The 12,500-nt window shown below is 44.0% G+C and overlaps 3 protein-coding genes across 3 annotated transcripts in view; 1 reads left to right on the top strand and 2 right to left on the bottom strand.

Moving 5' to 3' along the window:
- zw10 (zw10 kinetochore protein) overlaps window positions 1–1,186 on the bottom strand; it is a 12,449-nt gene extending 11,263 nt beyond the window's left edge. The window contains exons 1-2 of the mRNA XM_080860176.1: window positions 1,060–1,186; window positions 257–391 (exon numbers count right to left, since the gene is read on the bottom strand). Coding sequence (XP_080716302.1) covers window positions 257–391; window positions 1,060–1,164 — 240 coding nt within the window. The 5' untranslated portion in view covers window positions 1,165–1,186. The remainder of the gene's footprint in view (window positions 1–256; window positions 392–1,059) is intronic.
- A 1,440-nt stretch (window positions 1,187–2,626) lies between these two features.
- myadma (myeloid associated differentiation marker a) lies at window positions 2,627–7,233 on the bottom strand. Its single transcript, XM_080860204.1, has 2 exons — window positions 7,198–7,233; window positions 2,627–4,106 (listed from the first exon to the last, which is right to left on the bottom strand). The coding sequence occupies exon 2, from the start codon at window positions 3,833–3,835 to the stop codon at window positions 2,954–2,956; it is 882 nt and encodes a 293-aa protein (XP_080716330.1). The 5' UTR covers window positions 3,836–4,106; window positions 7,198–7,233; the 3' UTR covers window positions 2,627–2,953.
- Window positions 7,234–8,411: 1,178 nt separating this feature from the next.
- Window positions 8,412–12,500, top strand: part of arhgef11 (Rho guanine nucleotide exchange factor (GEF) 11) — a 48,438-nt gene continuing 44,349 nt past the window's right edge. The window contains exons 1-2 of the mRNA XM_080860030.1: window positions 8,412–8,612; window positions 10,115–10,185. Coding sequence (XP_080716156.1) covers window positions 10,151–10,185 — 35 coding nt within the window. The 5' untranslated portion in view covers window positions 8,412–8,612; window positions 10,115–10,150. The remainder of the gene's footprint in view (window positions 8,613–10,114; window positions 10,186–12,500) is intronic.

The following is a 12,500-nucleotide window of genomic DNA, read 5'->3' as shown; positions in this document are numbered from 1 at the left end:
TTCTTGCCTAGTGATCCTACTATTCACCATTTAAAAAAGAAACACACACACGCTCGTAAATTGAGGCCATTAAACATGATAATAAATGTTTTGATTAACACTGCAACAAGTAGAATACGTAGCCCTATTTATTAGACTAAATACTCTTTGAAATTTCACAGCATTGTAAATGTGACACAATGTATAAGAGCATGACCAGATTCCACAAGGATACTTATTTGCTAACGGCCATATCTAGACTCCTTAAGAAAGTTACCTCGTTCTCAATGACGTCCCTGATATCATCGATCTCTTTGTACATGCCCTCCACATCTCTGCCCAGTCTCTCGGCGAGGTCGTAGGTGGGTAAGAAGTTATCATATTCCTTCTTTATCACGTACGTTGCCTCAGCCTGGCAAGGAAGAGTGAGTGGGGGAAAATAAATATGGACAAAATAGCGTTAAGACCGCCCGTTCGAGTACGGAACACTTCTGTTGTCATTGATTGAAGTGTCCAGGGTTATGTTACAACAACTTGACTCAAACCCTGGGACCAAATGTTTTTGCTCAAGCTTTCATCCAGCATATTAAATTGTTATAAGTATAAGTCTCCTATCTAACTGACACGTCACTTCGAGAGTTTGAGAAAGTCAAGGCCATAGTCAAGTTATGCTAGGTACGGTAACGTTACAGAGTATTGCTGCATTATATTTGAAACAATCCAACTTGTATTTAAGCAGAACGATTATTTAGGATAGCGTAAACCATTTTAGCTGTTGTTGAGCATGCAGACTGTACATAGCGAATAAACTATCGCTAACTGGTTAGATCAATGTGTTAGGAATTCCAACACTACAGAAACCTAAGCTATCATGACAGGCTAACGTACTAGCGTACTTGCAATTACTAAATAGTTAATTCAGTTATATAATATAAATGAAGGTGTTAAGCCTATTGCAACTATAAGTAAATGTCATGATGATTTCCGAAAAACGACCTAATTTTTAAGATTGAAGTAGCTGCACAGCCAACGTTAGATGGCTGGCGTTTGTAGAAAACAACTTATTGCTAGTTCACAAACCTTAATGTCATCCGATTTTCTGGTTAATTTGGAGATCTTGGTCATTAGGTCGTCCTTTTCCAGCTTGCCAGAACTAGCAAGCACTTCTGTCACAAACGAAGTCATATTTTAAGTGCTGCTTGTCATTCGTGTTGACAGCCCTGCCAAATTGTTGGCTAACACTGGCTAGCTTTTAAAATGGATTAACTGTTTTCGCCCGCGTAGTCAGTTGCTTCTTCTTCTGCTTTCAGAAGATTTTTGAACAACACATATGCATGCTATATCGCCACCAACTGAAGTGGAGGATGAAATGCAAAATTTGAGTCAGCTGAGAAAGGAAAGAAATAACTTCTTGCTATGTCCTAACAAATAAATCACATTGCTGAACCTATGTACAAAACTAATAGTAATCGTGAACCATTCAGTATATTAAAATATATAATTTCAGTTAACCCTTAGCCCTTTTCGCCAAAAATATAGGTCTAGGCTACATGAATGTATGTTTTAGACTAGTTTTAATTCCATTAATTTCCCTTCTACTTTGAACAATGAGAGGATCCATGTGTTTGACACAGTGCCTGTGTTGTAGCACTAAATAGCCTACGAAATGGCCAGTTTATTAGGTACACCTAGCAAAAACAAAAAAAGAATGTAGTATAATACAACAGTACTGCAATACTTCTCCCTTCCTGACTGTTATAATGTTCAGTTTATGTTTAACGGGTTCAAGTGAGGTGGATACTCAACTGTATGATCCATTTTGTAGTTTGCGGTGCTGTTAACCTGTATTGACGTTAACACAAAGGTGTTTCTGTTAGTTGGCCTATCCTCACTAGCTGAAGTGGAGAGGTCACCATGTGTCAGAACATTACAATACAAAAATAGCACCACATACTGCAGCCCTTTCAAAATGAACACGCAGTTGAATCAACATGTCAATAAATTAGTTTAAACAAATAGTATAACCTTCATGAAGCTAAGAATTATTGCAGGACTGGTGTATAAGACTGCATTAGTTTTAACTCAGTGTTTCTGATAAACTGGATTACTGAATGTATTTCACTGATCATGGATGAGAACCATAAATAAATAAATATATGTCCTGCACTTCTCTTTTCCTCCACAAGAGGGAGGGGTCTTCCTGTAGTTCAGTGTTTCACCATTGGACATTGTGGGTCCCCAGGCCAGACAAGTTGAGAACAAAGGTCAACACAAGTCATTCAACCAAAGGTACCACACACTCACACACAAACAAACAAACAAACAAACACACGATCAACAAAACAAAAGGAATGACTAATAAATTCACAATGTGATCAATCCACATGTGTACAGACTGCTGATTGCACAACACCAGGCCTCCTTGCTTGGCCTCCAATCACTCCTTGCTTGCAGATACTTGCGAGAAATACTTCTGACTCAATAGCAAGACATTGAAAGGTTTGAAGTCCTACACAAAAGACAGACCATTTCTTTGATGTATTTATTGTACAGACAGTGCAGAGTGATCCAGGGTGATTCACAAAAACTAAGTTTGACCAAAGCAGCATAAAACATACAGTATGTGTACATGAGTGCTTTGCTTTGAAAGACATATTTGGTTCCTAGCTGATAATTGGCCTGCTCTAGTTAAATACATGCATCACCAGTAAGATCAGGTCTTATAATTCCACTTTGGCAAGAACATCCTCCCTTCCTTCAGAGCGTACAGTACAGTAGATCATTCAGAATCACTGATCACCAGACAGTGGAGGTGGAACACAGTGTCAGTTGCCATGACGCCCAGTTTCAAGGTTGCATTCGTTTTTAACCCATCACTTTCACAGCACCTAAACACAGACTCCTGAAGCGCGTATTTTCTCTTTCTCCTCGTCATCAACAAATTAAACTAATCTGGCGTCCTTCTCTCCTCCCCTCAATACCCGCTGACAAACACCAACCGTGCCGAGTGGGCCAGGTCAGCCAGGTAGATCAGCAGGTTGAGCGCGGTGAGCACCGCCACGGCGACCACCTTATCCCAGGGGCACGTGCCGGGGCTGGAGCAGTAGGAGGGCCGCCCCCCCCTGTTACCATAACGACTGTCGAACTGGAAGACGGGCCAGATGATGGTCGCCGTGAGATACATGGCCACGGCCAGGAAGGAGTAGGCGGACAGGAAGCGTGAGAAGGGGAAGGGGAGGCAGCCGGTGCACTCGCCCACGCACAGCACCACCACGGCGGCCGAGAGGACGAAGCAGATGATGTAGACGGCCAGGCACCACTTCAGGGCGGGGTAGCGGTCGTACGACACGGGCTCGCTCACGAACACGAAGATCACGCACGCCACGAACGTCTCGCACACCTTCAGCAGGCCCGGTGTGGTGGCCATGTAGCCCGCCACCTCGCCCGGCCGCGCCCGCGCCAGGCTCACCTCCACCAGGTACGCCACCGTGGCCAGGCAGGAGAAGACGGTGGCCACGATGCGGTGGTCGCGCGCCTCGCCCTGCGGCTGGCCGCCCTTGAGGAAGTTGAGGGGGAAGGCCACGGAGGCCGTGAGGCACAGCAGCGTGGCGTAGCAGGCGAAGGTGATGGGGAAGTTGGTCCAGGAGACGGGCGCGCGCGCCTGCAGCCCCAGCAGCTCCACCAGGAGGACGAGCAGCGTGCCGGCGAAGCTGAAACTCCAGCAGAACATGAAGAGGTCGCCGCCGTTGCCTAGGTACGCGCCGTGAGACGCCACGCTGAACGTCACGCACGTGCACACCAGCGCCGCCGTGCGCACCCACAGCAGCCGCGAAGTGTGTGGGAAAATGAAAGGCATGATGGGAGATAAAATACACGTAATCAGTGGTGGATCGTCTGGGCACTTGGTTACTCTGTGACTGTGTAGAGTCTTCTCTGGATGGTCCTTTTCTCTCTTTCTCTGACAAGCAAACCTGAAGAGTGTGAACAATAACGATATCCAGAGGAATATACTTCAGGACTGGTGCAGATGTTAGCTGGCCACTTTAGCAGAGACAGTTGACAGGACACATGTTGAATGTCATGGAAGACGCTGACTTGAGTCTGTTTGCTTGATGTTTCAAGAGGATCTGCGAAGAGAAATAAAAGTAAGATTAAGGCAAGGCGAGCATAGGCATTATGCTAGTTTTGTCTACATGGCAATGTCTACATAATTGACTGATCCATCCAAGACAAATAATTTAGATATGGAGGGCATTCAACATGACCGCATCTATGCCTTGAAGTGGACGCCGATCAAGACCATCACCAAGAAGCACCAGAAGAAGAATAAATCAGGTAAAAGTCAACCCACACATCACCTCTAAAGAGTTTCAGACCTCTCTGGCAGCATCTGGGGTAAATGTACATGGGTCTACAATCAGACGAAAATTGTTGGTTTTGATCGTGACCAAATAATTCTATCTCGGACTCATCTGTCCAAAGAAGGGACTTCCAGAAGGCCTTTGGTTTATCCAAGTGCTCTCTGGCAAAGTTGAAACGGCAGTTTTGTTCTTTCTTGAGAGCAGAGGCTTCCTACTAGCAACCCGATCATGAATGTCATGTCTATTCAATTTCCGTGATTGTGGTTTGATGTGTGCTTATACGTTTGTCACGCCAGCGCTGAACTCTGCACCTGTCACGCCCCCTTCAACTTCAACTCACACCCCTCCTTCTCATTCACAATCACCGGAGTACTAATCACACACACACCTGTCACCTCTCTACTTAAACCCTTCACTCATTGTCTGACCTGGCATCATCATACGATGGCTTTCACTTAAGCGTATTCTGTAAGTCAACTGCACAATGTTACCTTAGAAAAGAAAATGAGGAAAGCAAGTTTTAAGAATGAAACCTGCCCTCTGCTCACTGTTTTTAAATTCACAATGTGATCAATCCACAATGTTTACAGAGTGCTGATTGCACAACACCAGGCACAAGCAGGAAACATTTCTTGCTTGCAGGTACTTGTGGGAAATACTTGTGACTCAATAGCAACTAAAGGCCTCCTCCTGTAACCTTCTTTCCTATCAGACATGAACACACACCAAAGCCATGCTGCTTCACTCCACAGATGAACACACTCGCATTCACATACACACTCACACTCACAAACACACTCACATCACATACACATTCACATACACACTCACACTCACATACACACTCACATCACATACACACTCACATACACACTCACTCACATACACACAAATATATGGAAGGTAGTACCTTTGGGTACAGCACACACACACACACACACACACACACACACACACACACACACACACACACACACACACACACACACACACACACACACACACACACACACACACACACACACACACACACACACACACACACCACACACACACAATATTTGGTTTAAAGACGAGGACCTTAAGGGTGAATGTCCTTAGTTGCAAACGCTCTGGAGGAATTACGCTGTGTGTCAGCCTCTGCAGTACTGCACACTTATTCTTTAACGCACTGTTTAACACACATTATTTATCTTCCACTGTGAAGACACTTCACTAACCCTAACCCTTATTATAACACACTGTTTAACACACATTAGTTATCTTCCACTGTGAAGACACTTCAGCACACGGTTAACCTGGCCACTTTGGTAACATCCACCAAAGATTTGGCATGGAATCTGTGTTCCCTATACTACCTCTGAGTATCCTCCTCCAAAAGAATCCTCAAAATTAGCAAATGTCTCTTTATAGTTCTCTGTACCTCTGGTCTTTATAGTCCTCTGGTCTTTATAGTTCTCTTGTCCTTATAGTCCTCTACTCCTCTGGTCCGTATAGTCCTCTGGTCCTTATAGTCCTCTATTCCTCTGGTCCTTATAGTCCTCTATACAGTACCTCTGGCCCTTATAGTCCTCTATACAGTACCTCTGGCCCTTATAGTCCTCTATACCTCTGGTGTTCGTAAACAGTCCTGGCCCTGTCATTGGGAAACAAAGTGGCTCGGCCCCAGCTCTAATATTCCAACCAATCGACAGCGTTGCTTAAGGTGCACTGAAGGGAAGGATGTATTTGAATGGCATGTGATTTGAAACAGCAACAACCTTTCTCCAATCTAGAGGACTGCACCTTACAGTGCTGCTGCAGTGGCTTTCCGGCCCTCTGTCTTCAGCACTCAGTTAAGTGTTTCTTGTCACAGCCCTTAATGGCTTCCACTTCCTGCATCAGAACAGTAGCCAAGCGATGATGAGGAGACGGGTAGTTTGAGTGCGGACAGGAGCAGCACCCACCCACAGCCTTATTAATGTTGATGTCACATCCCCAAGGGAAAATCGAATCTAACTCTCTATACGTTACTTGTGCTAATCAGATCCACCAGATGTAACCAGCATGTGACCTTGTTATGAGGCCCCAAGCTAGCATTAATGTGGTGCAGAGCTGCTTCCTGTGTGGTGTCGCTGGCTTCCTCATGTAAACGTGTTCTGAAAGTACACTGAGGTTGCATGGTCTCGGATAGGTTAAGGATAACATTGTGGGGGGTGGGGGTAGGGGGTAACTTGGCAACGCCCATGGTCTGTTTGTACTGAGAAGCATCAACTTGTTTCGGTTGCCCAATGGAGACATATTGTATTGTATTAAACTGTACCAAACAAATACTGTAGTACCCTTTTAAGCAGGGAATGCCATTTGAATGAGAACATTTTCTATTTTTGTCTCATTTCATCATGCACCACACATTTCATGAATAATTATATATTATATTACTAGTATAGTAACATTATACTATATACTGTCATTATAAACAGTAGCGGGGCTGAACTATTGGAGTTAACGCAATTCAACCACAGGATAGGCTACGTGTGATTAGGACATAACAATAGAGCTATACCAGTGACGCCCGACGTGACGGCCAGACAACCTAGTGCAAATCTGTTTCCCATATGATGAGGCTACTACAAGCATTAGTTTCCCATTCACAGTTTACGCAAAGGTTTTACTTTTTCTAAGTTGAACAACAACTATTTTGTTAAACGTAGTGTAATCTTACAAAAACTCCAGGAATTCGGCCGATATCATAAGAAGCTCTCCCTTTTTACTACACACTGTACCGTTAGAGTTCTTAACGGTTCTTAAAGCTTTATAATCCGATATGGGTAAAAGTGACCATTGTATAGCGGATCGCTGACATCAATAAACTCACCTTTTCCTAAGATGAAATGTGTTGCATACCTCCTTTCTTTCTCAGCACCAACACGCCTGTTGCATCGGAGCGGCAGGGGGAATTTTCTTCTTCCTCAGTCCAGACACGTCCCCACGCCCAGTCGTAACCAAATTAGGTATTGCATTTTTAGCTTCTTTCCTATGCCCTCTTTCGTCATCCGGAGCTGATGATATCGGAATTCATTGAATAGTATAAGTATAATTTCACTAATGGAATAGGACTGAACAGTTAGTAGGCTAGCCTATAGCCATACCGAAAATCTTAGGCTAGATAAGGATAAGATTAGACCTGTGTGTGAGTGTGTTTGTTTAGAATTCATGGACCATTAGAGACAGTTGTAAGCCTATCTTTTTAGCCTAAATACAATTATGAACAGTTTTTAAGAATCATGATTGAAGACAAGGTTTTAATTCAGATCATATGTAGAGACTGTCCAACTGAACTAAGCATAAACTTGATGGAGCTCCAAAGGAAATGTGCCCTTTAACACTTGAACCCAATTATTAAGATAAGTCACCCAATTAGAAAATCTCTGTTAGGCCTCTAGGGACCAATCACTTCTCAGATTATGTGGTGAGTGCTGAAGAGTATGAAGAGGGGCTTGTTTTTTAGTTGAAAGCAACCTACAACCAAATTAATTGTTTCTGATATGAATGGCAAGGCCAGAAAGAGTGCATATCCATTGTATTGGGGAATTTAAAGTAGCTCATCGCAGACATAACATCCAATGTATATAAATGCTATGCAACATTGGAACTTCCCCCTTTTCGTTTTAGCCTAGCATCACATGGATTGAATTGTTTTGTAAAACAGATTCTGTTATTTAAGGGACCTTGTTGTGTTGTTTTAATTCATGCTTCCTGGAAATCAAACTCATGACCTGATGCAGGCCTAGCTTGCTCCACGAATTGAGCTTACAAACAGCAACACTAGGAAATCATTAGAGACATATTTACTCATTCCAAGCTATTTTTGCAATATTGTGTGCGTCTCACAACCAAAGTCGATTATTACTATTGTATAACGGCTGAATTAATGACCAACAACTGTGTCATGGACGGTAGCCGATTCCTTATTGGAAAAATCCAGAATGATTCTATGCAACACTGGAATCCAACCTACAGAGGGCGATAGGAAGAATGTTTGCCTTTACTCCACAGCAAAACACAAACCCCTAGGTGATGGTAGGATTTCCCTGTAACAAGCAAACACTAAATAGTCTGCAGAATGGAAGGGTAATAAATGCACCGACCAAGAGATGAGACGGAATCGATACATGCACAGATGAAATGTGGATTAACCGGTGGAAATCGATGCATGGGATAATGGACACTCACCCCGTGGAATGCAGCAGGATGAGGATCAAATGAAACGAACTATTTTGGAGGAATCTCGTATGTAGCTAGGTCACACACTCGCGTGCAATGCCTCGCATGAGAAAACAGTGCTTGTTTTTTTTGTAAACATTTGTCAAATGGCATCAGCAATCACGGTTCAATTTGATAGTCTTTTGAGGTTCTAGCTTTTAAGTTTTCAGTTTGAGCATCGGATATACTGCTGTCCTTGTTGATCAGTTTCATTGGGAAGGTAGCTTTTGGCCAATGCTGCCGTCCACGACCTTGGACACAGCGTGAATAGCGACGCCGATGCAAGCGCGTCAGTGGTCGGCACTCTTCCTCAGGCAATCACGGGGATGACGTATGGCCCTCCAAACTACAGCTAGCTAGGTTAGCTATAGTATAACGTAATGGTCTTTGTAATGCTATACGGTTGCCATACTGCTATTACTGTGATATCCCGTATGGCTTTTCCATATTGTAAAACATTAGCAATTGTGAGGACACTCGTATAAAAGCATATTATTGGAAATATAGTTGCTAAGCAGCTAGCTCAACTGTGTGCCTCATCATAGGGCAGTAGGTAGCATGCTATTCACTAGCCTGTAAATCTGGAAAGACCAGGCAGTTAGGGTAGCTTAAATGTTCTTTGCTTATCTCTTGTGAAATGTGTAGAAAGTGTCTACATAGGTAGCGTATAGCATTGGTGTTTTAAATAGCATGCCTGTTTCTGCAATGTAATTACTGTACGATGGTGTTAAAATGCGAGGTATGTTCAGCTTGTTCGCATTCAATTGTTTGTTGTGGTGACCCGTTGCAGGCTCACATGAGCTAGCTAGCCTGATCGAGAGGTCGTGTTCACTTTAGTCTTTGCAATGAGCTAGCTTGATAGCTAATGCGACTATTGTAGGCTCCTTTATCGAAGAATGCCCCTCAGCTGCATGTCCGTAGTAGGCAGAAATCAGAACGGTTGAAATTAAACATAGCGATATGTGGTTGGCCTGACTGGCTTACCCTACCTAGCTAACTAGCTGTCTGCCTGTCAAGAGAATCCTGGCTCGTCTGTGTTGTTTATCTGGACTTGGAAGCTGCACCATGCTCTTTGTGAAGCAAATTACATACCTAACATAGTTTAATGGGACAAAATGACGTTTGATAACAGATTAGACGTTTTACATTGTAAAGGGAAATATGATGTTTGCGCTTCTACCAGATGAACCACAGTATCCAGCAGAGTAGCACGACCACCCTTATGTAACACGGGTGCTTTGCTCGTTTGCTTTGCAAAGACTGTGCAGCTTGCATGACCTCTACCTAAATCATAGGGTGTTCAAAGTATTGATATTCCTTTCTGATTACTTGAAAGACTAACGTAATAATCGGATAGACACACATGAGAGACTACTTGCCAAAACAGTCTAACCACTGGCACAAATTATCCGGTTGTGTCCTATTGGCCATGCGCACTGTGTCTTAATATAAATGCATACAAACTGTTGCACGTGGTTATAGTAAATCAAACATTGCGGAAATGATTACCCACTGACCCGTCTCTACAGCCTGGAAAGCGGACTCGAGTCTAACCGCCCGGCGCCATGAGTGTACGGCACCCCACCTCAACTCTGGACAGGTCAGTAGTCTGTGGCACTATAGTTGAGCGGTTTGCATGTGTTCTCACTGAAAAAATACAGAAGCATTCGGAAAGTTCTGATCCTTTTAGAGTCTCATCTTCAATCTCATAAACCTGCAAACAATATCCTACAATGGCAAAGTAAAAATTGGGCTTTTGAGTGTTTGGTATATTTGTTTAAAAAGAAAAATACTGAAATATCCCTTTAACATAAGTATTCAGACCCTTCACATAGTACTAGGTTAAAGAACCGTTGGCAGCAAAGACAGCCTCAGGTCTTCATTGCAATGTTGGTACAAACATGGCAGACCTTTCTTTTGGAGGCTTCTGGGCAGAATCGTTCAAGCTTATCCAGGTAGGATGCGGCGCATCAGTGCACAGCCATTGCAAGGGCACCCTCTAAAGATGCTCTATCGGGTTCATGTCTGGACTCTGGCTGGGCCACTCCAGAACTTTCACAGTGTTCCCGGAGCCACTCCTGTGTGTTCTTGGCAGCATGTGTCAGCCTGAGATCCTGAGCACTTTGAAAAATAGTCTCCACTGAGAATTGCTCCATGTTTTTCTGCATCCATCTTCCCCTTAATGCTGACTAGTCTCCCAGTCCCCGTCGCATAAAGAACACACCTTCACATCGTTATGCTACCACCACCACTGTGTTTGACTGTAGGGATGGTATTAATGAAACACACACACACACACACACACACACCTTCACATCGTTATGCTACCGCCACCACTGTGTTTGACTGTAGGGATGGTATTAATGAAGTGATGCTCAGTGCCTGGTTTCCTCCACACGCCATTGGGGAACTGTGGCCAAATAGTTCAGTCTTTGCTTCATCCGACCAGAGGATTTAGCCTCTCAGGGTCTTCCTAACCCGAGGAAGAGATGGAGGGGGGAGAGATGGAGGGAGGAAGAGAGATGGAGGGGGGGAGGGAGAGAGATGGAGGGGGGGAGGAAGAGAATAGTTCAGTCTTTGCTTCATCCGACCAGAGGATTTAGCCTCTCATGGTCTGAGAGCCGAGCAGGTGCTTTTTGGCACACTCCCATCAGGCTCTCATGTGCCTCAGTGAAGAGTGGCTTCCACCATTAAAGGCTTCCGTCTGGCCACTCCACCATTAAAGGCCTGATTGGTGGCCTGATGCCCTGATGGCTGTCTTACTGTACGGTTCTCCTATCTCCACTCTGATTGGTGGCCTGCTGCACTGATGGTTGTCCTTCTGAACTCTGATTGGTGGCCTGCTGCACTGATGGTTGTCCTTCTGAACTCTGATTGGTCGTTTGCTGCACTGATGGTTGTCCTCCTGTAAGGTTCTCCTGTCTCCACAAAGGAACTCTGGTTGTCATTCACAGTGACCATTGGGTTTTTTGGTTACCTGCCTGACCAAGGCCCTATGTCCTCATTAACTCAGTTTGGCTGGGCGACCTGATCGAGGAGGACTGTTGGTGGTTCCAAATCATCTGAGAATGATGGAAGCTACTGTGCTCTTGAGCACTTTCAATAGTACAGAACTGTTCTTGTTACTTTTGCCTGATCTGTGTCTACATGATCTCGCAGGATCTCGCAGGTCTACAGACTATTTTCTTGACCTCATGGCTAGGTTTTCACTCTCACATACACCATCAACTTTGAGAACTTAAATAGACCAAGGTGTGCCTTTCCTAATTACGTCCAATGAATTCCATTAGGCGCAGGTGGACTCCAATTAACTTGTAGAAGCATCTCATGGACCATTGATAGATAGGAAGATGTGCCAAAGCTCAATTGCAAGTGTCATAACGAAGCTTATATGTAAATGGGATATTTCAGTCTTTTGTTTTTAATAAATTAACAGAGTACTCCAAAAAACTGTTTTTGTTGTGAAGTATTGTGTGTAGATCGACGAGAGAAAAAAAATATCGGAATCCATTTGAAGATGAATCTGAAACATAACAAAAATGTGTCAAGCTTGAAAAGGTCTGAAACCTTTCCGAATGCCATGTAGTATTCGAGTGTGTGTTTCTCACCGTATGTGGCAACAGAACTGGTTTGAAATATGGGAAGTTGTGGTTTCTAACCCATTGGTCTAAACAAAAGAAAGCTTGTCTTGTCTTCCACTTAAAGAGACGTCACCAGGGATGGGGGTTTTATGTTTGTGTGTGTCTGTGTGTCTGTGTGTCTCTGTGTGTGTGTGTGTGTGTGTGTGTGTGTGTGTGTGTGTGTGTGTGTGTGTGTGTGTGTGTGTGTGTGTGTGTGTGTGTGTGTGTGTGTGTGTGTGTGTGTGTGTGTGTGTGTGTGTGTGTGTGTTGGTGGTCTGTTCTGTCTGTATCTTCC

This window comes from Sprattus sprattus (assembly GCF_963457725.1).
Source record: "Sprattus sprattus genome assembly, chromosome: 21".
Taxonomy (NCBI): domain Eukaryota; kingdom Metazoa; phylum Chordata; class Actinopteri; order Clupeiformes; family Clupeidae; genus Sprattus; species Sprattus sprattus.
Note: the sequence above shows the minus strand (reverse complement) of the source record. Positions and strands in the feature narration are given on the sequence as shown.

What these genes read in the sequence shown, in the direction of transcription:
- myadma (XM_080860204.1), bottom strand. Translation starts at nt 3,835, where the DNA reads ATGCCTTTCATTTTCCCACACACTTCGCGGCTGCTGTGGGTGCGCACG.